Source organism: Ursus americanus, chromosome 37 (assembly GCF_024610735.1).
Source record: "Ursus americanus isolate L20-20 chromosome 37, mUrsAme1.1.p, whole genome shotgun sequence".
Taxonomy (NCBI): Eukaryota; Metazoa; Chordata; class Mammalia; order Carnivora; family Ursidae; genus Ursus; species Ursus americanus.
The window spans coordinates 8881083-8908891 of record NC_142163.1 but is presented as its reverse complement, the minus strand read 5'-3'; the positions used below and the strand labels follow the sequence as shown (position 1 = coordinate 8908891).

At 41.5% G+C, this 27809-nt stretch overlaps 1 protein-coding gene across 1 annotated transcript; it reads left to right on the top strand.

Annotated features, from left to right (window-relative positions):
• The first annotated feature begins 122 nt into the window (after positions 1 to 122).
• LOC148107023 (serine protease 53-like) lies at positions 123 to 21961 on the top strand. The gene is made up of 9 exons (XM_087859328.1): positions 123 to 1778; positions 2291 to 2459; positions 3950 to 4209; positions 4381 to 4514; positions 4624 to 4924; positions 19117 to 19252; positions 19627 to 19874; positions 20645 to 20778; positions 21689 to 21961. The coding sequence occupies exons 1-9, from the start codon at positions 1610 to 1612 to the stop codon at positions 21959 to 21961; spliced, it is 1824 nt and encodes a 607-aa protein (XP_087715454.1). The 5' UTR covers positions 123 to 1609.
• The last annotated feature ends 5848 nt before the right edge of the window (positions 21962 to 27809 follow it).

The following is a 27809-nucleotide window of genomic DNA, read 5'->3' as shown; positions in this document are numbered from 1 at the left end:
CTAGTATGTTCAACCTCTGGATCCAGTCTAAAAGTAGTACAGTCACACCCTGGACCCAGCCTGAGTCTCAGTCAGTCAGTATCTGGACTGAAGGAAATACAGGCATATTTTGGTACTTGACTCAAAATGATGCAGTTAGTCCCTGGTCCCAGCTTGAATCTCAAATGACATCTTCTGGGACCCAAAATGGTATAAGTAGCTCTTGGACTCCGTATGAAACTAGTAAAGTCAGATCCTGGACCAAGCTTGAAATCAGTACAGTGCAACCCTGGATTCAGGCTGAAACCGCTACAATTAGATCATGGGCCCAGTCTGAAAATGTAGGAATATACCCTGTGACCCAGTCAGAAACTGATACAATAATAGGACATTGGTTCCAGACTCAAATGGATTCAATGAAACCGTGGAACCAGCCTGAAGCAAATACAATTAGATCACGGACTCGACCTGAAACTGAAACAATCCAAATTTGGACCGAGAGAGAAAGTGAAGTAGTAAAACCTCCAACCTTATCTGAAGTTGATACAATTACATCTTGGTTAGAGACTCAAAGTGATACAACTCGACTGCGGATTAAATCTGACTCCCAGTCTGTCAGTCCTTGGAGTCAGGCTGATGTTGGTATAAATCACCCCTGGACTCAGCAAAGAGGTACTGTGAATCAACCCTGGACCTACTCTGAAATCCAAACAGTCAGACCCTGGATGAAGCTAGAAGCTGATGCACTTAGATCTTGGTTCTACATTCAGATGAATAAAGTCAGACCATGGACCAATTCTGAATCTCAGATCTTCAGCTCCGGATTGCAGCCTGAAGTTGGTATGGTTCATCCTTGGATCCACCCTGAAACCCAAGCAGTCAGATCCGGGGCTTACCCTGAAACTGGTATTATTGCATCCTCTGCTATTCTTAAACATGAGAAAGTAAGAACATGGATCTGTACTGAAGTAGAAATCAGACCTGACAAGGCATTATAAACCTGATAGAATTATATCATTTGTTCCCTCTGAGGTTGAGCCAGATGGAGCAACTCTCTTAACTAGCCATTTCAGTTCCTGGTCTAAACATGTACCTTTTTTACCAATAGAAGTAATTCCTTCCCCAGATCAGTATTTTATAGCTTTGTCAACTGAGATAGCTACAACAGAAAGTCAATATCAAATCAATTCTCTCTGTTTTACTGAGCGCACAAACATTCCCTTTCTTCCCCTTTCAAATGCTTGGCTTCCTGAAAGACTTCATTACCTGAAGTTTGGCAATAAATTACAAATTACTAAAACAAATGAAAGTCCTGATGTAACATCTACTTCTCTTAGCTCCCTCTCTCCATCATTTTCCTTTCTCGTTCCTTGTTCTCTCCCATCACCATGTGCATTGTCCCATTCCTGTTCAGTCATTTCTTCTTGCACATTCCCTTTATTCTGTAGTTTCCCTTCTTGCGCCATTCTTTCTCCAGCAGCCTCCTCTCCTTTTCTCCTGCCCTTAGCCTCATCATCTGATAGCTCTGTCAAGGAACTGTCTTCCTTAAAATTTACTGAAGAGAGCATTTTTTCTCATACTTTTTTCATATCTGCTTCCAGCGACACTTTTAACAAAAGAACCTTCTCTGATGCCTGGATCTCAGTCTGGAACCAAGTCTGATCAGCCTGAACAAGATCCTCTCAAGTATTCAGAACTCAACGTTTCTTTGGCTGAGTGTCAACTGGGTGTGGTCTGGAAAGAGAGTGTCCAGGCTTTCTGGCTCTTCAAGACAGCTGTTATTTCTCATGAAACCACAGGCAAGTTCAGTGTAGTCATCTATTTGAGTTATTATCCTTGAGACCAAGCTCATTGTTAGAGTCCAAAGCAAGAGTTTCTGTATAGGTCAGAAGTCATGTCCTCATATTTGGACAAAACAAAATTCAAACCTTTGTTTAGATCAGAGAATGGGCAACAGACAATAAAATCTTAACAGACATCTACATATTATGAGAAGACTAATTTTTGCTAGAAGCAGTTTGTTTTATAAATATAGTTCCTTTCAGAACATAATATAAAAATACTTTTAATGCTTAGAAATGGTTTATTCCATTTGAGAAATGAATAGACATGTTATTTTCAGTGAGTGTATTCAGACAGTCTCTGTTCCTATACCAATCTCTATAGGGTTAAAATTATGTATATTCAAGCACTTTCTTGAATTTGAAAATTTACAAGCACTTTTATAAACTTGAAAAATAGGAAATCAAACTGTTCAGGTAAAACAGGTGATAATACTAACTTCAACCTATTGAATGGATTCTTTCTGCAGAGTGTGGATTACGAACTGGCCTTGTTCCCCACTGTCCCAACTGCTGGGAGGCAGAAGTGGGTGAATTTCCTTGGATGGTTTCTGTGCAACTGTCTTTCTCCCATTTCTGTGCTGGCTCTATACTGAATGAACAGTGGATCCTTACCACAGCTAGATGTGCAAATTTCATGTAAGTCTGAGTAAGTTGTTTCAAGGTTGTTTAAAGAAGGTACATATCCATAAACATAATTAAAATTATTATAAAAAAGAATATTATATTTGTTAAGCCTTTGTTGTTGTTGTTGTTGTTGTTGTTGTTGTTGTTGTTGCCAAATGCAGGAACCAAATTCAGCTAATTGAAAGATACTTTGTATCCAGTGTGGACACCAGTAACTGGGGGGCAATGAGTAAACTCTCTACCTCAGTCTCTAATTATACAACATTAATTATTGAAGGGAAATTACAATGAAATAAACTTTTCTAAGCATAAGAGAATTTTCAAACAAATCAAACTATAATAATTCAGTGGGAGTTAGATAAAATTGAATGTCCTGTGCCATGTTGAAGAGTTGGGTAAATGTTCATTTGTTGGAGATGCAACTAAATTAACTTTTAACTTTATACAAGTTGGTTCCCTCCCTTGCTAAATGGTATATTTTAGGTATTCAATTAAAAATTCTAGATATTAATAAAATTGATCTCACTGTATTGCAGTGACCACAAATAATAAAGATGGCAAATACTTATTTAAAAAAAAAGAAGGTACATATTCTGTTTGCTACAGAAATCAAATTTAGTGTATCTTCTTGTAGTAATCACATCTGATATATTTTCTTAACTAAAGAGAAAGTATCTCCTCTTGTATCTTGTCATTTCCTTAAGTATCCCTAAATTACTGTTTTACCTATTTTTCAGGGCTAATTTCATGATCCAAACCAATAGATATGTAAAAAGATACCTGTTTTGTATAATTTTAGCTATAATAAAATGAAAGTTTAAATAACTAACATACTAGGTTCACAGTTTTCCATTTTTTACTTCAACCATGTTATCTCTTAAATATATGAATCTGTAGGAGAATTATAACTATTTGAAAAATATTCTATTGAGTATAGTTTTATTTCTTCTTTTAATATAGTGAAATAAAGGCCAAAAAAGGAAGGGGCTCACTTGGCTGACGACATAGGGCTTTGTGCAATATTCATCGAAGTGACTCAAAATTCCCACCTGCACCCATGTGTCCTTTTGTTGTAGATGGCACACCAGAGGTGCCCCTAAGTCACCCTGCAAAAAACAAGGAGCAAAATGTCCATGTCAGTTTAAAGGAGAATAGGCCTCCAAAAAAGGAATAACTGTGCAATGTTTTTTACGTTTTATGAAGTGAGATATTTCAACTCCTAACGTTCAAAATGTATTTCATGAAGTGTTAAATAATAAATAGTAGAATGCCTAATAATTTAAGTTAGGAATTTTCAATAAAGAAATCCTTTGCATTGTAATATTTACCTCCTCATTCCTGAAGATGTCTAAACATAGCATTCCTAATAAGACACAAGTAGAAAGGGAATAGGAGTAGTACTTTAATGCTCATCTGGACTTTATCTAATTCATGTTAACTCTAGAGTTCTTTTTCACATTGAAATATGTAATAATAAAATGCTTGATAAATTTCCCTCCCAGAAAAAACTCAGAAGCATTAGCCGTGGTCCAAGTGGGGCTTATTGATCTTCAGGAGCCTGCTCAAGCTCAAACTGTAGGCATTCACCGTGCCATGCCCTATCTAGGTCCCAAGGGACCTTTGGGTCCTGGGTTAATCTACCTGAAACAGCCACTGCATTTTCAACCCTTGGTGCTTCCTATCTGCCTAGAGGAGAACCTGGAGCAAGAGAAAAATATACAGCTGTATGACTGCTGGCTACCCAGTTGGTCCCTCATGAGAGGTGAGTAATGCAGAATAATTACAGGGATTTAATAAGATTGATATATTTGGAAAGAAGGAGTAAAATCCTTTCATGTAGTAGGATATTTGTTATTACCTTTTTCTTCAGCCATCTGTCTCCCTCCAACCTAGGGTAAACCTAAAATCCTCTCTCTTCTCCATTTTCCACTAGGAAGTCCTGGGATTCTGCAAAAAAGGCACCTAAGCATACTTCAAGTCAGCACATGTGCCCAGTTTTGGCCCAAGCTGAATGAATTCACATTCTGTGTAGAAGCCAAGAAAGCTATGGGCGAGGCTGGCTGTAAGGTGATACAGTTGAGGGGTGTGGAAAGCAGAACTTACTTCTTCAACACCAGAAGTTACTTGCCAGTCTCCTTTAAACTGACATGGACATTTTGCTCCTTGTTTTTTGCAGGGTGACTTAGGGGCACCTCTGGTGTGCCATCTACAACAAAAGGACACATGGGTGCAGGTGGGAATTTTGAGTCACTTCGATGAACATTGCACAAAGCCCTATGTCTTCAGCCAAGTGAGCCCTTTCCTTTTTTGGCTTCAGGGAGTTACACGGCCCAGCCATGCACCATGGTCCCAGCACGGGGCCATGACTACCTCTGCTTCCATCTCCCTTTCAGTCTCTACCTCTATGAATGCCTCGGCTTTTACTGCTACTCCTGCCTCTATCCGACCACAATTCATCTCTCTGCTGCAGCCGCAGAGTAAGGCCCAAGAAAATGGTAGTGAGGGAGGTATGGGGGAAAAAAAGGAAGAGAAAAGGATAATGGAATTAGAAAAGGAGGGGGAGAGATTTTTTCCAGAGAAATGCATGAGTTTTTAATACCAACCAAATAATAGGAATCATTAACCTCATAACTTCCAAAGGTATTTCATACTTGGTGTATTATTTAACTTTCATAATATTTCTTTCTGATATAGATGACATGATTATAATAATTTTCTTAATTACTGTGATACCCATAGAAATAGAATGGTTTCATCACATTATTAGAATAGAAAGAGGAAACAAGCTTAGCATAGACACTCAAACTTTTTATTCTTCTAATACAAACTTCTTTACTACTACAGAGTCTTACAAATGTAATGTCAGAATTTTAAGTTAAATATATACTTTCCTTTTTTTTCTTTTTATAATTTTTATTTTGTTATGTTAGTCACCGTACAGTACATCCCTGGTTTTTGATGTAAAGTTCGATGATTCATTAGTTGCAATAACACCCAGTGCACCATGCAACACGTGCCCTCCTTACTACCCATCACCAGTCTATCCCATTCCCCCACACCCTTCCCTCTGAAGCCCTCAGTTTGTTTTCCAGAGTCCATAGTCTCTCATGGTTCATTCCCCCTTCTGTTTATCCCCCCTTCATTCTTCCCTTCCTTCTCATACCGATCTTCCTACTTCTTATGTTCCATCAATGAGTGAAATCAATATATACTTTCTTGCTAGTAATATTTAATGATTTCTCTAATATGCTATACTGAAATCTATTACATTGTGATCATCTTTCTTTTCCTGACTATTATGAAGTCTTATCATGCTGTCATACCTCACTTTATTTCTTTCCTTAGAAATTGATTTCTAGCACAATCATATTTCTTCATGTTATATGCTCATGTAATTAAACTTGTTTATCATGTTCATACTCCATAGTATACTCATATCCATAGTAAACAATGCTTTTAAAACATAACTGAGATTATCTAACAACTTTGGTCAGATATTTCAAAGTCCTTATCACTTTGACAATTTAAAGACTGTAATTCCCTGAATAGTCTAGATTCTATCTTCACCTATTCTCTTCCCTTTTTCCTTTTTATACATACCTTATCTATTACCATATTTTTTGTGTATGTATTAATTACTATTACTTCAACTCAAAACTTTTATGACAGACTCTAAACTTCACTTTCCTAAGTTGCAAACCTGAAAATTATATCTATTTATTTTTTTAATATTTTATTTATTTATTTGACAGACAAAGACAGCCAGCGAGAGAGGGAACACAAGCAGCGGGAGGGGGAGAGGAAGAAGCAGGCTCCTAGTGGAGGAGCCTGATGTGGGGATCGATCCCAGAATGCCGGGATCATGCCCTGAGCCGAAGGCGAACTCTTAATGACTGCACCACCCAGGCGCCCCTGAAGATATTTAAACTAACAATTGCCTATCACATTAAAGTTTTATTTTTTAAGTTTTTATTTAAATTCCAGTTAACATACAGTGTAATATTAGTTTCAGGTGTAGAGTATAGTGGTTTCACACTTCCATACATCATTCAGCATTCATCATGACAAGTGCCCTCCTTCATCCCCATCACCTAGTTCGCCCATCCCCCACCCCTTGGTAATCTTCACTGTGCTCTCTAGAGTTAACAGTCTGTTTCTTGGTTTGCCTGTCTCTCTCTCTTTTCCCCATGTTCATTTGTTTTGTCTTAAATCCCAAATGTGAGTGAAATCACATGGTATTTGCCTTTCTGTGAATGATTTACTTTGCTTAGCATAATTCCCTCCAGTCCTGTCTATGTTGCTGAAAATGGTGAGTTTTCATCCTTTTTGATAGCTGAGTAATATTCTATTTATATATGGAGCACGTCTTCTTTTTTTTTAATGATTTTTTATTATATTATGTTAGTCACCATACAGTACATCCCCGGTTTCCGATGTAAGGCTCGATGATTCATTAGTTGTGGGTGTTAACCCAGTGCACCATGCAATACGTGCCCTCCTTACTACCCATCACCAGTCTATCCCATTCCCCCACCCCCCTCCCCTCTGAAGTCCTCAGTTTGTTTCTCATAGTCCATAGTCTCTCATGTTTCATTCCCCCTTCTGATTACCCCACCTTTCTTTATCTCTTTCTTCCCCTACCGATCATCCTAGTTCTTATGTTCCATAGATGAGAGAAATCATATGATAGTTATCTTTCTCTGCTTGACTTATTTCACTTAGCATTATCTCCTCCAGTGCCAACCATGTTGCAGCAAATGTTGAGAATTCTTTCTGATAGCTGAGTAATATTCCATTGTATATATGGACCACAACTTCTTTTTTTTTAAGATTTTTATTTATTTATTTGACAGAGACAACCAGCGAGAGAGGGAACAGAAGCAGGGGGAGTGGGAGAGGAAGAAGCAGGCTCTTAGTGGAGGAGCCCGATGTGGGGCTCTAACCCAGAATGCTGGGATCACGCCCTGAGCCGAAGGCAGTTGCTTAACCGCTGCGCTACCCAGGCGCCCCCTGGACCACAACTTCTTAATCCAGTCATCTGTTGAAGGGCATCCTGGTTCCTTCCACGATTTAGCTATTGTGGACTTTGCTGCCCTGAACATTGGGGTGCATATGGCCCTTCTCTTCATTATGTCTGTGTCTTTGGGGTAAATACCCAGTAGTGCAATACCTGGGTGACAGGGTACCTCTATTTTTAACTTTTTGAGGAACCTTCCACACTGTTTTCCAAAGTGGGTGCACCAGTTTGCATTCCCATCAACAGTGAAAGAGGGTTCCTCTTTCTCTGCATCCTCGTCAACATGTGTTGTTTCTTGTATTTTTTATTTTAGTCATTCTGACTGGTGGGGTGGTATCTCATTGTGGTTTTGATTTGTATTTTCCTGATGACAAGTGATATTGAGAATCTTTCACATGTCTGTTAGCCATCTGGATATCTTCTTTGGAGAAATGTCTATTCAATTATTTTTATATTTTATATACTAAACCTTTATCAGATATATTGTTTGCAAATATCTTCTCCCATTCTGTAGGCTTCCTTTTAGTTTTATTGACTGTTTCTTTTGCTGTGCGGAAGCCTTTTATACTGATGAAGTCTTAATAATTAATTTTTGCTTTTTGTTTTCCTTGCCTCTGGAGATGTAACTAGTAAGAAGTTGCTGCAGCTAATGTCAAGAGAAGTTACTGTTCTGTGCTCTCTTCTAGGATTTAATGGATTCAGCTCTCACATTTAATCCATTTTGAATTTAGCTTTGTGTATAGTATAAGAATGGTCCAGTTTCATTCTTCCACATGTAGCTGTCCAATTTTCCCAGCACCATTTGTTGAAGAGACTGTCTTTTTTCTTTGGATGTTTTCCTCCCCCTCCCCTCCCCTCCCCTCCCCTCCCCTCTCCTCTCCTCTCTCCTCTCCTCTCCTTTCCCCTTTCCTTTCCCCTTTCCTTTCCTCTCCTCTCCCCTCCCCTCCCCTCCCCTCTCCCCTCTCCCCTCCCCCCTCCCCTCTTCACTCCTCTCCCCTTCCCTTCCCTTTCCCCCTTCCCCCCTCCCTCCATCCCTCCCTCCCTTCCTTCCTTCCTCTCTCCCTCCCTCCCTCTCCCTCCCTGCCTCTCCCCCTTCATCCTTCCTTCCTTCCTTCCTTCCTTCCTTCCTTCCTCCCTCCCTCCCTCCCTCCCTCTCTCTCTCTCTCTCTCTCTTTTTCTTTCTTTCTTTCTTTCTTTCTTTCTTTCTTTCTTTCTTTCATTCTTTCTTTCTTTCTTTCTTTCTTTCTTTCTTTCTTTCTTTCATTCTTTCTTTCTTTCTTTCTTCTTTCTGGTTTAATATTCTTTTTTTCCTTCTTTTTTATTATATTATGTTAGTCACCATACTGTACATCCCTAGTTTTCTATGTAAAGTTCCATGATTCATTAGTTGTGTATAACTTTGGATGTTCTTTCCTGCTTTGTCAAAGATTAGTTGACCACAAAACTGTGGGTTTATTTCTGGGTTTTTTACTCTATTTTATTGATCTGTTTTTGTGTATTATATATCTGTGTGTTCAGGACCTGTCAAATACTGTTTTGCTCATGACAGCCTTGTGATATAACTTGAAGACTAGAATTGTGCTGCTTCTAGCTTAGCTTTTCTTTTTCAACATTGATTGACAAAAAAATTTCTTCAGTTGGCCAACTGAACATAATAATAAAAATATATATGTAAAATAATTTTAAAAATAAAGCTCTTCTGTGGCTCTGCACAAATTTTTGGATTATTCTAGCTCTATGAAAAACCCTGGTGGCATTTTTTCTAATGTTTTTTTATTATATTATGTTAGTCACCATACAGTACATCCCTGGTTTCCGATGTAAAGTTCAATGATTCATTAGTTGCGTATAACACCCAGTGCACCATGCCATACGTGCCCTCCTTACTACCCATCACCAGTCTATCCCATTCCCCCACCACCCTCCCCTCTGAGGCCCTCAGTTTGTTTCTCATAGTCCATAGTCTCTCATGCTTCATTCCCCCTTCTGATTACTCCCCTTTCTTTATCCCTTTCTTCCCCTACCGATCTTCCTAGTTCTTATGTTCCATAGATGAGAGAAACCATATGATAATAGTCTTTCACTGCTTGGCTTATTTCACTTAGCATTATCTCCTCCAGTGCCGTCCGTGTTGCAGCAAATGTTGAGAACTCGTTCTTTCTGATAGCTGAGTAATATTCCATCGTATATATGGACCGCAGCTTCTTAATCCAGTCATCTGTTGAAGGGCATCTCGGTTCCTTCCACGATTTAGAAATTGTGGATAATGCTGCTATATGAACATTGGGGTGCATATGGCCCTTCTCTTCACTACATCTGTATCTTTGGGTAAATACCCAGTATTACAATGGCTGGGTCGTAGAGTAGCTCAATTGTTAACTTTTTAAGGGACCTCCACACTGTTTTCCAGAGTGGCTGCACCAACCTGCATTCCCACCAACAATGTAGGAGGGATCCCCTTTCTCCACATCCTCTCCAGAAATTGCTGTTTCCTGCCTTGTTAATATTTGCCATTCTAACTGGCATAAGGTGGTATCTCAGTGTGGTTTTGATTTGAATTTCCCTGATGGCTAATGATTTTGAACATTTTTTCATGTGTCTGTTAGCCATTTGTATGTCATCATTGGAAAAGTGTCTATTCATATCTTCTGCCCATTTTTTGATGTATTTATTTGTTTCTCGTGTATTGAGTTTGAGAAGTTCTTTGTAGATCTTGGATTCCAGTCTTTTATCTGTAGCATCATTTGCAAATATATTCTCCCATTCCGTGGGCTGCCTATTAGTTTTTTTGACTGTTTCCTTGGCTGTGCAGAAGCTTTTTATCTTGATGAAGTCCCACAAGTTCATTTTATCTTTGTTTCTCTTGCCTTTGGGGATGTGTCATGAAAAAGTTTGCTTTTTCCAATGTCGTAGAGGTTGCTGCCTATGTTCTCCTCTAGGATTTTGATGGATTCCTGTCTCACATCGAGGTCTTTCATCCATTTGGCATTTATTTTTGTGTATGGTGTGAGAGAGTGGTCAAGTTTCATTCTTTTGCATGTAGCTGACCAATTTTCCCAGCACCATTTATTGAAGAGACTGTCTTTTTTCCACCGGATGTTTCTTCCTGCTTTGTCAAAGATTAGCTGCCCAAAGAGCCGAGGGTCCATTTCTGGGTTCTCTATTCTGTTCCATTGGTCTATGTGTCTGTTTTTGTGCCAGTACCATGCTGTCTTTGTGATCACAGCTTTGTAGTACAGCTTGAAATCCAGCAACGTGATGCCCCAGCTTTGTTTTTCCTTTTCAACAGTTCCTTGGCAATTCGGGGCCTTTTCTGGTTCCATACAAATTTAAGGACTATTTGTTCCAGTTCTTTGAAAAATGTCCTCGGTATTTTGATCGGGATAGCATTGAAAGTGTAGATTGCTCTGGGTAGCATGGACATTTTACTATGTTAATTCTTCCAATCCATGAGCATGGAATATCTTTCCATCTTTTTGTGTCTTCCTCAATGTCTTTCAAGAGTGATTTGTAGTTTCTAGAATATAGGTCCTTTACGTCTCTGGTTAATTCCAAGGTAACGTATGATTTTTGGTGCTATTGTAAATGGGATGGATTCCCTAATTTCCCTTTCCTCAGTCTCATTATTTGTGTATAGAAATGCAACTGATTTCTGAGCATTGATTTTGTATCCCACCACATCCTGGTGGCATTTTGATAGGATTGCATTAAATTTGTAGATTGCTAGGTTGTAGACATTTTCACAATAACTTTTCTTCCATTGCATGACTGTGGAATATCTGTCATATTTTGTATGCTTTATAAATTCTTTCATCTGTGTTTTACAGTTCAGAGTACAGATATTTCATCCCTCTGGTTAGATATATTCCTAGATATTTTAATTTTTGTGTGTGTGAAACTGTAAATGGGATTGCTTTCTTAATTTCTTTTTGCTGTTCATTATTGATGTGTAGAAATGTAACAGATTGCTGTACATTGAGTTGTATCCTGTGACTTTATCAGTTCAACCTGAATTTTTTTTGGATTCTTGTGGATTTTCTATATATAGCGTCATGTCATCTGCAGGTAGTGAAAGTTTTAGTTCTTTCTTGCTGATTGGATACCTTTTATTTCTCATTCTTGTCTGATTGCTGAGGCTAGACTTCTAATACTATGTTCAGTAACAGTGGTGAGAGTGGGTATCCTTGTTTTTTTTTTTCCTAACCTTAAGGAGAGAGCTCTGTTTTTAGCCTTTACAGATGATGTTTTCTGTGGGGTTTTCATATATTACATTTATGTTGTTGAGGTATGTTCCTTCTAAATCTACCTGGTTGAGAATTTTTATCATGAATGAATATTGTACTTTGTCAAATGCTTTTTCTGCATCTATTGAAATAATCATTTGGTTTTATCCTTTTATTGATGTGGTTTATCACATTGATTGATTTGTGACAATTGAACCCCCCTGCAGCTCAGGAATAAATCCAATCGATTTGGTGAATGATTTATTTAATGTATTGTTAGATTTGAATTGCTAATATTTTATCAGGAATTTTTCCATCCATGTTCATCAGAGATGTTGGCCTGTTGTTGTCTCTTTTAGTGGAGTGTTTGTCTGGTTTTGATTTTAGAGTAATTATGTCCTAATAGAATGGATTTGGAAGTGATCCTTCCTTTTCTGTTTTTTGGGATAGTTTGAGAAGAATAGGTATTAACTCTGAATGTTTGGTAGAATTCACCTGGGGAGCCATCTGGTACTGGACTTTTGTTTGTTGGGCGTTTTTAAATCATTATTATAACTGATTCAATTTATATGTTGGTAAATCAGTCTTTTCAAATTTTCTATTTCTTCCTGTTTCTGGGAGTTTACCCAATTCTTCCATGTTGTCCAGTTTGTTGGCATATAGTTTTTCCTATTTTCGTATAATTATTTCTATATCTGTTCATATATCTGTGGTGTTGGTTGTTAATTTTATTTATTTTAGTCCTTTCTCTTTTCTTCCTGGAGGGATAAATCTGCCTGGAGGCTTATCGTATAATTATTTCTATATCTGTTCATATATCTGTGGTGTTGGTTGTTAATTTTATTTATTTTAGTCCTTTCTCTTTTCTTCCTGGAGAGATAAATCTGCCTGGAGGCTTATCAAATTTATTGGTATTTTTCAGAGAACCAATTCCTGGTTTCATTGATCTATTCTATTGTTGTTGTTTTTAGTTTCTATATTATTTATTTCTGCTTTCATGTTTTGAATTTCCTTCCTTCTCCTGGTTTTCAGTTTTGTTTGTTGCTCTTTCTCTAGCTTCTTTAGGTGTAAGGTAAGGTCGTGTACTTGAGATTTTTCTTGCATATTGAGGTAGGTCTGTATTGCCGTATACTTCCCTCTTAGGACCACTTTTGATGCATCTCAGCAATTTTGGATTGTTGTATTTCCATTTTCATTTGCTTCCATGTACGTTTTGATTCCTTCTCTGATTTCCTGGTTGACCCATTTATTATTTAGTATGTTGTTTAACTTCCATGAATTTGTGGCTTTCCAGATTTTTTTCTTGTTGACTTCTTGTTTTATAGCATTGTGGTCAGAAAAGATGCGTGGTATGACTCTAATCTTGAATTTGTTGAGGCCTGTTTTGTGGGCTTACATGTGATCTGTTCTGGGGAATGACCCATGTGCACTTGAAAAGAATGCGTCCTCAGCTGTTTTAGGATGGAATGTCATGAATATATATGTTAAGTCTATCTGGTCCATTACTTTATTTATTTATTTATTTATTTATTTATTTATTTATTTACTAATTTACTTACTTATTTACTTATTTATTTACTTATTTATTAAACATTATTATCATTTATTTTTTGAGAGTGTGAGAAAACTACATATGGTAGTAGATAAGAAATATTTTAAAAGAGTTTTTAAAAACCATTAATTAGGTAGATGTAATACAGTGATCTGAAGATTCTGTCTTGCTTTCCTTTTTTAAAATATTTTTTATTATATTATGTTAGTCACCATACAGTACATCCCCAGTTTTTGATGTAGTGTTCCATGATTCATTACTTGCGTATAACACCTAGTGCTCCATGCAATACGTGCCCTCCTTGCTACCCATCACCAGTCTATCCCATTCCTCCACCCCCTCCTCTCCGAAGGCTTCAGTTTGTCAAAGCCCTTGTTTCTTTTTGATTTTCTGTTTGGATGATCTGTCTATTGATGTAAGTGTGGTGTTCAAGTCCCTTGCTATTATTGTATTATTACTGCTGAGTTTCTTAATGTTATTAACTACTTTATGTATTTGGCTGCTCCCATGTTGGGTGTATAAATATTTACAATTGTTAGTTCTTCTTGTTGGATTGTCCACTTTATGATTATATAGTGCCTTTTTTTGTCTCTTGTTAACAGTCTTTATTTTAAAGTCTAGTTTGCCCAATAAAAATATTGCCACTCTGGCTTTCTTTTTTACAGCCATTCACATGATAAATGTTTTCCATCTCCTCATTTAAATCTGCAGATGTCTTTAGGTCTAAAATGAGTCTGTGGTAGACACCATGTAGATGGGTCTTTTTTTTTCATCCATTGTGTCAATCTTTGTCTTCTTATTGGAATGTTCGTCTATTTACATTCAACATAAATATTGCTAAAGACATATCAATGTATTTGTTTTGTGATTGTTTATGAAGATTTTCTTTGATCCTTTCTTGTCTTTTCCTCTTTAATGATTTGCTGATTTTCTTTAGTGATATAGTTGGATTATTTTCTCTTTATTTTTCGCATATTTATTAGTGGTTTTGATTTGTGATTACCATTAGGTTTGTATATAATATCTTCTACATATAGCAGTCTATATTAAGTTCATGGTCATTTAAGATTGAACCCATTCTTTACTCATTTACTCCTTTCATTTTAATATATTCTGTTATTTATTTAGTTAGTTTACTTAGTTATTTTTGAGAGAGAGAGAGCATGAGCAAGAAGGGAGGGACAGAGAGAGGGGGAGAGAGAGAATCTTAAACAGGCTCTATGCCCAACATGGAGCTGGACTTGGGGCTCCATCTCACAACCTTAAGATCATGAACTGAGCCGAAATCTAGGGGCTTAACCAAATGAACCCCCCAGGCCCCCTATGCTGTCATATTTTAAATCCTTTTATTTTCTGAGTTCCTTGCATGAAATTTTATAAAAATATTCATTGTACTGCTTTTATGTTTCCTCCCTTCATATTGTAACTTTTGGTTTCCTGTTTCTACGCAAAGAGTCCCCTTTTAATATTTCTTGCAGAACTGGTTTACTGGTCTCCAGCTCCTTTAGTTGTCCTTTTTCTGGGAAACACTTTATCTTTCCTTCTATTCTGAATGATACTCTTGCTAGGTAGAGTACTCTTGGCTGCAGATTTTTCCCATTCAGCACTTTGAATATATCAGGCCACTCCTTTCTGCTGAAAATCCACTCTTATCCTTATGGGTTTTCCCTTGTATGTAACTGTCTTCGTTTTTCTAGCTGCTTTCAAAATTTTGTCTTGTTACTATATTTTCCTAATTTGATTACAATATATCTTGGTGTGGATCTGCTTTTGTTGATTTTGTTGAGGGGTTTCTGTGACTCTTGGATCTGGATATGTTTTCTTCTTCAGATTAGGGAAGTTTCAACTACTATCTCTTTAAATAAATTCTCTGCCCCCTTTTCCTTCTTCCTGGCTGCAATAAAATGCATATTATTACATTTGATGGAGTCACTAAGTTTATTCTCTTTTTATGTACTGCTCTCTTCTCTCTTTTGTCCAGCTTGATTACATTTCATTATTCTGTATTCTAGATCATTAGTTTCTCTGTTTCTTCTAACTCAGTTCTTCAATTCCATCAAGAATGTTTCTCATTTCATTTATTCAGCCATTTATCTGTTATTTTTTGTGTTAGTTGTCTCACTGATGCCTTCCGCTCTATTCTCAATCCAGTGATTATCCTTATGACCGTTATTTTGAATCCTCTATCAAGCGTGTTATTTATATCTGTTTTGCTTAGACATCTGGCCCTGTCCTTTTAAAAAAAAAAATTTTATTATGTGATGATAGTCCCATACAGGGCATCATTAGTTTTTGATGTTGTGTTCCATGATTCATTCTTTGCATATAACACCCAGTGCTCCATGCAATATGTGCTCTCCTTAATACTCATTACCATGCTAGCTCACCCTCCCCACCCCCCTCCTCTCTGAAACCCTCAGTTTGTTTCCCAGAGTCCATATTCTCTCGTGGTTCATTCCCCCTTCTGTTTACTCCCCCTTCATTCTTCCCTTCCTTCCACTGTCTCTGCTATTCCTTATGTTCCACAAATGAGTGAAACCATACGATAATTGTCTTTCACTTAGCATAATCTCCTCCAGTCCTGTCCACTTTGCTGCAAATGGTGGGTAATCATTCTTTCTGATGGCTGAATAATATTCCATTATATAGATGGATCACGTCTTCTTTATCCATCCAACTGTTGAAGGGCATCTCGGCTCCTTCCTCCTGTCCTATTGTGGACAATGCTGCTATGAACATTGTGGTGCATATGGCCCTTCTCTTCACTACATCTGTATCTTTGGGTAAATACCCAGTAGTGCAATGGCTGGGTCATAGGGTACCTCTATTTTCAACTTTTTGAGGGACCTCCACACTGTTTTCCACAGTGGCTGTACTAACTTGCATTCCCACCAACAGTTTAAAAGGGATCCCCTTTCTCCACATCCTCTCCAACATTTGTTGTTTCCTGCCTTGTCCATTTTTGCCATTCTAACTGGCATAAGGTAGTGTCTCAAACGGTTTTGATTTGAATTTCCCTGATGACTAATGATTTTGAACATTTTTTCGTGTGTCTGTTAGCCATTTGAATGTCTTCATTGGAAAAGTGTCAGTTCATATCTTCTGCCTATTTTTTCATTTGATAATTTGTTTCTCGTGTATTGAGTTTGAGAAGTTCTTTGTAGATCTTGGATACCAGCCTTTTATCTGTAGTTTCATTTGCAAATATCTTCTCCCATTCTGTGGGTTGCCTCTTTGTTTTGTTGACTTTGCTGTGCAGAAAATTTTATCTTGATGAAGTCCCAAAAGTTCATTTTTTCTTTTATTTCCCTTGCCTTTGGAGATATGTCATGAAAGAAGTTGTTGTGGCCAATGTTGAAGGGGTTACAGCCTATGTTCTCCTCTAGGATTTTAATGGATTTCTGTCTCACATTGAGGTCTTTCATCCATTTGGAATTTATCTTTGTGTATGGTATGAGAGAGTGGTCAAGTTTCATTCTTTTGCCTGTAGCTATCCAGTTTTCCCAGCACCATTTATTGAAGAGACTGTCTTTTTTCCACCGGATGTTTCTTCCTGCTTTGTCAAAGATTAGTTGCCCATAGAGTTGAGGGTCCATTTCTGGGTTCTCTATTCTGTTCCATTGGTCTATGTGTCTGTTTTTGTGGCAGTACCATGCTGTCTTTGTGATCACAGCTTTGTAGTGCAGCTTGAAATCGGGGCAACGTGATAAACGCAGCTTTGTTTTTCTTTTTCAACATTTCTTTGGTGATATGGGGTATTTTCTGGCCACACAAATTTTAGAATTGTTTGTTCCAGCTCCTTAAAAAATGTCATTGGTATTTTGATCAGGATGGTGTTGAAAGTGTAGATTGCTCTGGGCAGCATAGACATTTTAACTATGTTTATTCTTCTGATCCATGAGTATGGAATGTTTTTCCATCTTTTTGTGTGTTCTTCAATGTGTTTCATCAGTGTTCTGTAGTTTCTAGAGTATAGATCCTTTACCTGTCTGGTTAAGTTTATTCCGAGTTATCTTATGGTTTTTGGTGTTATTATAAATGGAATCAATTCCCCAATTTCTCTTTCTTCAGTCTCATTGTTCATGTATAGAAATGCAACTAATTTCTGAGCATTGATTTTGTTTCCTACCACTTTACTGAATTATTCTATGAGTTCTAGTAATTTGGGGGTGGAGTCTTTTGGGTTTTCCATATAAATATAAAGTATTATCTTTTTCTTTCATTTAAGATAAATTTCTCCATCTTTTTATTTTATCTAAGTCTCCATGGCTGTTTCTCTGTGTTAGGAAAGTTAGCTACATTTCCTCTTCTGGAGGGTAGTGGCCTTAGGAAGAAGAGGTCCTGTAGTGCCCTGCTGTATAGTGTCATTGTTCCCCAACAGCTGCCACTTCCAGGCATGCCTCCAGTGTGTGCTACCTTTTTTCTTTTGTTTCTTTCTGGCCACTTTATCATTCCAGTCTGTCTTCTACATAGGCCTGTTGTGGGCAGTGTTTGGTCCCTGTCCTGAATGTGGTAGGTTTTTTTCTAGGTGTGCTCTGATCAGATTGTGAAATGAGATGTGTTACCACTGTCTCTGGAACCCAGGCTTCACAAAACTCTCAGGTTGGGAGATGTGGTGTAGGCAGGTGTTTGTGCTGGGCTTATGGGAAGCCCACCATGGTGAAAACCCCACCACGCTGAGACTGAGGCAGATTTGACTGAGAATGGCAGTCCTGCTAGAACACAAGGGGGTAGAGCTTGGTGTAAACAAGTTGTGTAGCAAGTGATCATGCTGCACTGGTTATGACATGTGGCCCTGTGTTTATTCTGAGGGGCGGAGGAAGTAAATGGTGTTCCATGATTTGTTTTTAGATCCTTTGTTCCTAGAGATGGTCTGCTAGATCCTTTGTTTCTAGAGATGGTCTGTCTGTGAACGCTGCCTCTCTGGGACATTCTCTGAAATGGAGCCTCTCTGATTGTGCCAAAGGTGCTCTTCAGATTGCTGTTTCCACACTCTATGTTCCTGGGCTGTTTCCCTGCCTTTTCAAATGGGGCAGCCTCAGTGTCTCTGGGCTTTCCCAGAGCCAAGCCTACTGATGTTTAACTACAGACTTCAGCCCCACTGGTTGCAAGAAATTACAAAATTCAGCTCCGTTCACTTTCCAAGCTAATTCCTATGGTGTTTGTTTTCCCTGTGCACTGCCATGTGTGTTAGTCTGTCTGTCACCCTTCTTCTCCATCATTGTTCCCTACCCACTGCAGTGGCCATGATCCATTTCTCTCCCAAACCACATCTCTACACTTCCTGCCTTCTTCAATATGGCTTCTTCTGTCTTTAGTTTGTAATTTGTTCTCTCAGTCTTCATATCAATTTCTGTTGCATTTCAGATAATTTGATAGTTATGTAGTTGTGTTCACTAGATGGGGTGACTGTAAGGTCCTCCTCCTGTGCCACCATCATTACCTCCTAAGTGTCACTAAATTTTTCAAAGTATTTAAGCTCCATTCCTCCAGTTCCACTTTAATTAATTTTTAAAAATTTATTTCTCTAATAAATGGTCAAATAAAATTTTCCTTTTTATTGCTTATTCTGTTAATGACACCTAACTAGGCATGCTAACAGTTGAAAAAGAATTCTACTTGGGAAGAGACCTATAATAGTTCCCAATATTTTGACAAATGAAAGGTAATTAAACTGGGCCATAAAGTAATGATGGATTTGGAAACATAACAATAAGGCAATTATTCTTTTTAGAGAAGTAGCACATATGTAGTAGTACACACTGTGCGTTTGTGATTCAATTTTAGTAATGATAAGCTTAGCAGGGCTAGGAAGGATAAAAAACTTCTAAGAGGGACTACGGATGACAATTCTACTGAATTTACTTTTATTCCCAGCTTTAGCAGATCGAATTTCTCTACGATATGCCATGCCTTGGCAGGCCATGATTGTCAGTTGTGGCAGTCAGATTTGCAGTGGCTCCATTGTTAGCAGCTCTTGGGTTCTCACTGCTGCCCATTGTGTCAGGAACATGTAAGTTTGCATCCTGCTTCATCTAATACAGTATTATACATATATTCAAACTAGTTTGTTGAAGTATTCTTTGGATTAATTCACTTCATATTATGTCTGAACAGTATCTCTTATCTCTATAGCATCTTTGCATCAGGCTAAGCAAGAAATTTGCATCAGCGTGTTTGATTGATATCTCTCTTAGTTAATACCTCTATAATTCCACTGTGTATGAATTTTGAGTTTTCATAGGGTTCTGATGGCCCTACAGGTAAAGTAGGAGCATTGTGTATCATAGCTAATGGAATACATTAGAAAGCCTAAAACTGATGGCTGCTAAAGGCTCGTATTTCCTAGTGAATATATTCTAATTCATTTCTTAACTACACACTTAGGAATCCTGAAGACACTGCTGTAATATTGGGCCTGAAGCACCCTGGAGCACCTCTGAGAGTTGTTAAGGTGTCTGACATTCTATTGCATGAGAGATTTCGGTTGGTGAGTGGGGCAGCAAGAAATGATCTAGCACTGCTACTCCTTCAAGAGGTCCAAACTCCCATTCAGCTCTTAGCACCATTGGGATATCTGAAGAACCTCAATAGCTCAGAATGCTGGCTTTCTGGGCCAAGAGTTCTCAAACCAGGTCAGTAGTTACTTTGCTTATTAGGACAGTGATTCTAAAACATGTGAGATGGAGTGTCCATTTGTTTGATGTTAAAATTCAGGTAAGAAAGCTAACCAATATTGTCTCTATTATGAATTTTAATTTTTTTCTTAAAGATTTTATTTATTCATGAGTGACAGAGAAAGAGGCAGAGGGAGAGGGAGAAGCAGGCTCCCTCCTAAGCAGGGAGCCTGATGCTGGACTCAATCTCAGGACCCCGGGATCATGATCTGAACTGAAGGCAGATACTTCACTGACTGAGCTCCCCAAGAGCCCTATTAATTTTAATTTTTAATCAAAATCGGAGATATAGTCTGGGATTGGTTTTTGTTTTATAAAATGATAGTTTTGATAATCACTCTATAAGATTTCAATGTGCAAAATAAACAAGGAAGATCTTTCTGTGCACTATCAAGTTTCATAAATAAAGTAAACATGAACTGCTTCCTAAGTCGACTTTTATAATGAAAAACATAGGTTTTTGTTTTTATTTATGCTTAAGAAAGTGAAGCTAAACTTGACTCAAAATTTATTTTACAAATGAAAATCAAATGTTAATTATTTGGAATGGCATTTAAAAAGTGGGGGAATTATTAGAATGGATAAATTTGCATAGTAATACAGTGATTACAAAATAAATTTCTTATTAAAACTTAAAGATAATTTAAAGTGATTATGATATCATCTCATTAGTTAGTGTTATGCAGTCTGTCTCCCTTGAACTTCTTATTTTATACCTGTTTTTCTAGGTGAGACAGATGAGAATCCAGAAATGTTACAGATGCAGGTGATAGGAGCTTCAAGCTGTGCCCACCTCTACCCTGACATTGGCAGTTCAATTATCTGCTTCATTACTCAGGAGAAAGGCTCTGATTCAAATGTGGTAAACAGCCCCTTTTCCTTTTTTAAAAATTTCTAATTTGGAAAACAGTGTGGAGGTCCCTTAAAAAGTTGAAAATTGAGCTACCCTTTGATCCAGCAGTTGTACTACTGGGTATTTACCCCAAAATTACAGACATAGTGAAGAGAAGGGCCATATGCACCCCTTGTTCATAGCAGCACTGTGCACAATAGCTGAATCGTGGAAGGAGCCGAGATGCCCTTCAACAGATGACTGGATTAAGAAGTTGTGGTCCAGATATACAATGGAATATTACTCAGCCATCAGAAAGAATGATTACCCAACATTTGCAGCAACATGCACAGGATTGGAGGAGATTATGCTAAGTGAAATAAGTCAAGCAGAGAAAGACAATTGTCATATGGTTTCACTCATTTATGGAACATAAGAAATAGGAAGATTGGTAGGTGAAGGAAGGGAAGAATGAAGGGGGGTAAACAGAAGGGGGAATGAACCATGAAAGACTGTGGACTCTGAGATACAAACCGAGGGCTTCAGAAGGGAGGAGGGTGGGGAATTGGGATAGGCCAGTGATGGGTAGTAAGGAGGGCACATATTGCATGGTTCACTGGGTGTTATACGCAACTAATGAATCATGCAATTTTACATCAAAAACTAAGGATGTACAGTACGGTGACTAACATAACATAATAAAAAATTATTTTTAAAAATTCTAATTTATAGAAACTATAACTTTTTCTGTATATTAAGTTGAGCTCATGCAATCAATAAGTTACAAATATGAGAAATAGGATTTTTATTCAGTGGGAAAAAACAAAGTTACTTAAAGAAGAAACTTCCTCAAAAAATTATGTTTTTAAACTCTAGTTTATCGGAAAGATAAGAATTTAACAGAGTGACCTGAATCAAAATTCTACCATTGCCTTCACAGGAACCTGTGACTCCTGGCAGTGCTGTTATGTGCAGACCAGTGTCTGGAAATGGCAGCTGGAGACAGATAGGTCTTACCAGTCTAAAGGCACTCGCTACCATAATCAGCCCACACTTCTCCTGGATATTATCCACATCGGCAAAAGCAGACCATCCCCTAAACCAGGCCCTAATGCCTTGGGCAGAGAGGCCAAAGTCATCTAGTCTTCATAAACAGGCAACAACCCTACCACTTTCATCATTAATAATTCTTGCAATGCAGAGTCTGTTATAAACCAGGGGTTATGGTGACCTCTACTTATCCAGTTAAATTGTGATTTAAAAAGATATCAGAACATCAAATTAAAGCAAAACAGTTGAATTAAGACCCTGAGTTCTCCCCAGTTATTCCTTACGAAAGCATCAATTCTATCCATTAAAATGACAGTCTCTTAACTCTAAATAAATAGAGTTTAACAATTTCAAATTTCAAAATTTAAAACCTTCCACATGACTTTTGTATAATAGTGAAAAAGATAATATAAAAAATAAATCTCTTTGACAAGTACACATTCAATGATCTCACTATATATAACTTCAAGGAGCCTATGTGCTATATCAAAAACATACACAAATAACCTAATCTATTTCAATTGTTAAAGAGAAAAAAGAGTATTTTACAACTCTAGTAATAAAAACATACTACACAATGTACACAAACAAGTTAAATTAGTACATAAAAATAAACAGTAAAAAGAATTAAGTACTTTTGCTTTGGATTCCCCTTATGTAATAAAACAGGTTAACATAGGGGGGAAAAGGAAAAGGCAAACAAAAAGCACAATTAATTATTAAAAAACACTAGGTAAGAAAACAAGGGATGGTGCCTTAGATTAATAATTATAGGAATTAAGGAGAGAACATGATCAAACGCAAGGCATTTGTATGAACCTGAAAATCACTATAATCATACACAAGAAATATAGCACAAAATATTAAATTTCCTGAAATTGAAATTATTTTGTTTTTAAACGGAGTTTAGGGAAAAAGAAAGAAACAAGAATACAATTGGCTGTAGAGCTATGATCATCAGGGTCAAAAAAACCTTTTATTTTGTACAAAGAAAATCCAGTGAGCCACACTGGATGACAGAAAACGTGAGCCTTTCATGGACACAAGAGCATAGAGCAAAGAGGACTAGGAGGGAGAGAAGGGGAGGAGGACAGGGAGAGAGGTAGGAGAGGGAGAGGAGGGAGGGAGACTGAGAGAGGAGGGAGAGGGACACAGAAGGGAGAGGGTGAGAGGAGAGAGAGGGAGAGTAGGGAGGGAGAGGAGAACAGGAGACCGCAGTAGGACACTGGAAGACAGACTAACACTGGCAAAGACAACACTTACATAGGACAAGTCACAGACACACTGCTTGGAGCAGTTAGTTTGCTGCCAATGCAGGCCAGTCTCTCCACACATGACTGAAAAGTATGGCCTTTGTCCACACCACTTAGTCCTCGGAGCCTGCAAAGTGCCCTGGATCCATGCTGGGGAGAAGGCGTGGCAACATAAGACTTACTCCCTGGCAGCTGATGCATGCGTCCAATCATCCCCACCTAATTCCACAGCAGACAGGTCTTCCACGTGGCCAAGTCACCATGGTGCCTGTGCTCTGGTAGCCCAGGGCACATGGTTCAGGGCTACCGCCAGCCTTTCCTCTCCACTTTATCGCAGGGAGGTCCTTCCTGAAAGCCCAAAGGAGGCCCAGAAGGTTCCAAAGAAAACAGGCATGCTGCACAGACCCTTTCTGGAGAATCTGCGACCTGAGCCATGCTGGTTGACCCACTGCGACAGGCAGGGTTCCTGGGACTTCACCTCCACCCTACAAAACAAGGAATCCGAGACACCAGACGATGGGAACTGCCAGGTTGCCCTGCAGCTTAAGAGTCAAGGAGCTGGGAAGATGTGTATGAGGGAACAGCCTTTCCAGTGGCTCAAGGGATGCTCCCTGTGCCCACGGCATTGTGGCATCCAATGCTCTACTCTGTTCGTGAGGAGTGTATCAGGCTTCAGATCCCCAATACCACCTCACAACGGAGCCACATACTGCTGTTCCGAGCAGGGACCATAAGCTCAGCATGGCTTCCTGAGCCCAAAGGCCAGAACCCTCCTCTACCTACAGCTAGCTGCTCCGACAGGCAGGAAGGAACAGAGTTCCCCAAAGATGAGAGTCCAAGAGTCCAAACAGGCTGAGCTGTCAGCACAGCAGCCTAGGGGCCACTGGGTCCTTCACATTGATTGGCAACAGGAAGACAGAGCTGGGGCCCACGTTGCGAGGTCCAGTTGTGGCAGAGCTAGTGGGGAACGTCACCTGGGGAAGTGCGTCCTCCGGGGCGTGCTGGTGGTGGAAGCCAGCTCAGGGGTAGTGAGAGGTGTTGATTTGGGAAGCGCCTGTCGACTCAGGAGCAGCAAGCTAGGTGCCCCTCGGTGAGGCAGAGAACACGGGCCCTGAGGGTCCACCTCCTCTCCTTTCCCTCTTCTCCACCTGGTCCACAGGAGGCAGAGATGACTGCCCCAACCTGGAGCTCATCGGACACCAGGACGGCCCTTCGGCCAGGAGGAGCGCTCCCCTCAGGACTCTTTCCTCTGCAGAAACGTACTGCCAGTGGGGACTTACTTACTCTTTGGGACCCTTGGCCGACAGCGCAAATCGGGGCACAAGTTCTTAGCCCCTCTGTAGCACATGCTGAAACCTCACGGTGTTTCCCACAGCTGGGACCAGCCGTGCCAGCAGCACAGATGGGAGGTCGCTTGACATACGCCTGCCAGCTCCCACCCCTCCCTGCTCCCCTTGGCCCCTCTGCGTGTGGCATCCAGGGGCAGACACACCCCTGAATACCCAAGGAATGCCCACGACGTCTGTGTGTCAGGAGGGATGTGGCTGCAGTCAGCCACTGGCCCCTTTCTCCTCAGTCAGCAGAGCTAGAAACCCCGCAGTCCCTCTCCATCATCGAACAGGGCCTACAACCACACTGGGACAGGTGTGTGCTCATGCAGACAGTTGAACACACAACACACAGACACACACACGCACACACACACACACACACACATGCACGCCGGTGGGAGGGTGGTGCAGAGGGACAGGATGTGGGTTTGGAGGGACCGTGAGGGACCCTGAGGAACCGCCTCCTTAGTCCTCCAGGGACACGTGGTTTTGCGGTGATCCTGACTAGAGGAAGCATGCACGGGACGGCATCACAGCAATGCAGGGCACGCTTCCAGGAGAAAGGGTACAGGGAGAAGCTCTCCAAGCGGGGTGAACGGGGCGGTAGCAGAGCCACCGGGCCACGAGTGCCCCGCTCGGCACGCCCCTTCCCCTGCCCTGAAGAACACGGCTCCCATGTAGAGAGGTGTGCCCTTTCCCGTCCTTCTCCCTGACCTGCCAAGCAAGAGCGGTGGTCTCTCCACAACCAAGCCCTGCCCTGCCCTGCCCCCGTGCCTTACATCCCCCGCACACACGGAATCCCACAGGCCAGGGCTGATCTCCTACTGGCCGTGTGCTGGGTCCCCCATACACATCCACACACAGACACATAGGGCTTCTGAACTTGTTTATGACTCGCCCGCCATCCCTGGCGATCTGGGTGCTGGACACTCTCTAGAGCTGGCCCTGAAGATCTGTTCCCCCACGTCTGTCCTGTGCAGGCAGAGCACCACGTAGACTCGTCCACCCGTCTCTCACAACGCTGGACGCCTCCTCCACTGCTTCTCGTTGGTCCAACTCTGATGCTCTGCGGTGTCCACGTCCGCACAGCTGCCGTGCCCGCGACACACACACACAAACACACGACACACGGACGCACAAGGGAGGTGTTCGTGACACTGCCTCATGCCGAGGATCGCTAAGGCGGCGGTGACCGAGGGCCCTGTCCTTGTGGGATCCCGCTTCCTCCTCCTCTAGGGCTTCACCACCCTCCTCCAGATGGCCTAGTACCATTGCCAAGAATGGCCCTGTGAGATGGGTGAGTGTTCAGAGAAATGGGGTGGAGGAGCCTTGCTTCTCCGGAACGACCTGAGACTTTCTGGCTCACACCTGGCTCACCGGATGAACTTGCCCCAGTGGACACCCTGCCCTGGGTGTGTGCCCTGAGTTCCCTCGCCAGGGTCCCTACTCTCCCTCCAGCCGCTCCCTGGGTGATCCGGGGCCCAGGGTCCTCTGAGCCTCAGTTTCCAAACTGAGTCCCAAACCCGACTGTGCCCTGGCACCTCCCACACATATTTCAGGACGCAGTGGCCCGGCTACTCACCGACAGGTCCTCCTGTCTGCTCAGTGTCGTCGGCTGCCTCCCTGCCTCAGGTAGTACCGCAAGGGATTGCGCCACAGGTCCTCGATGATGATCTGGTAGGGGAAACCGCCCAGGTGAGCACGGGGCCCGGGCCCCCTTCCCAGGCTGCCCCCATTGCCATCACCAATGCTAATGAAGGCCTCAGCGGCCCCACCTCGGCAATCTTGTTAGACCCTGGGCAGCTGGGATCGCACAACCACTTGAAGAAGGTAAGGCTGGTGGAGTCGAGTCTTCGGCTGGGAGCTCCACGTTCTTCATCCCAGAACCACTGCACTGGAGTGGACCGAGTCGCCCTGTATCCTGCAGGAAGGGAAAATTCAGGGGAGGCCCTGCACTGCCTAGGACCCACACCCTGTCGCCCTCTCTCCCGCTCTCCTCTCAGCCTCTCTCCATCCTGTGCCGGCTCTGGCTTCCACTTGTGTCCCTGCACACTCCCTGCTCCTCCCGAGTGCCCACCTGCCCCCGCCGGCCCGCCCCCGGCACGCTCGAAGCTCTAGCCCACTCCTACCGGCAATGCTAAGGTGATACTCCTTAAGGATCACTTTGTTCTGGAAGTAGGGGTTGTTCCCAAAGAAGAACATCAAGGTGCTGTGGTCCTTGGGACGGCCCAGTTCCTCCACCTGCAACATAAAAGAAAGACGAGGGGAAGGGGACTTGTCCTCCACGGGTCCCGAGATGCTCCCTGCATCCTCCGCTGAACAATACTACCGGGCCCTCCCTTGCCCAAATTCCACTCCCAGTGGTCCTACCCCCGCCACCCACTCCCAGCGCTGACCTCCAAATCGGTCATGTAGCTGAGCACATCTTTGTCCTGGTCACCCGTCACGGCTGATATCTGGGGGTGATTCAGGATCTGCCTTGGGTCAAGGAGCCTCGCCTTCAGCGCTATGGAAGGAGAGCCAGGACCAACCCAGCCCTTCCCGGTGAGAGGAAGGGCCCCAAACAGGGCACGGGTAGAACCACCAGGCCCTGCTGCCCTCCCAAGCCACTCAGCTCCTGCACTTTCATCACAGCTGCTCAATATCAGCAGGTGCCTTGGCTTCCAGTGCCTCCGAGAGGGTCTGCGCCCGGCAGGACAAGGTCAAGGGCCTGCCTGTTCTCCCTTCCACCGTCGTCACCCTGGCCTGTGTGTTTGGCAGGCACGCAGTGACTGCTTTGGGTGTCCAGATGTGGTCGGTCGCGCTCTCAGGGCCGTGTTTGCTTATGTGTTGGCCTGCAGGCCTGTGTGCTGGAGGGGCCTTCTGCGCCCACAAAGGGGCCACTCATCTTCCTTAGCCTGGCTGCACACCCACAGGGCAAAGGGAGGGCCCGTTAGGTTCAGCGAGAGAGGGAGGGAAGGGGGTTGGGTGGCAACGGGGGGGAAAGCAAAGGAGAGACAGAGACAGAGATACCCACACAGGAGGAAGGGACACAGAGGGAGGGCAGAGGGGAGCGAGGGAGAGGGTGGGAGGCACATAGAGGGGAGAGACACGGAGGGAGCAAACGGGGGGTGGGGGGGCGCCTGGGCATGTGGCCGCAGCCTGGCTGTGTAGGGCCTGAGGAGACAGTTTGCAGCACCGCATACAGCGTGTCTGGGTTTCTGATGTACGGGGAAGCCTGGCGGCCTGCTGAATGACTCTGGAAGCCGCATGAGGACGCAGCAGTGGGTGGGCACTGTACTCTTTGGAAAAGAACACAGGCTCTGAAGGACAGGGAAGGGGGTGGCCTGCCTCTCAATGGGCATGCCCCACGCAGCCGGCAGGACGTTTCCTTCCAGGACCTGCTCCGAGCCAAGGGTGGAACTACACTAGACATGCAGGGTGTGGA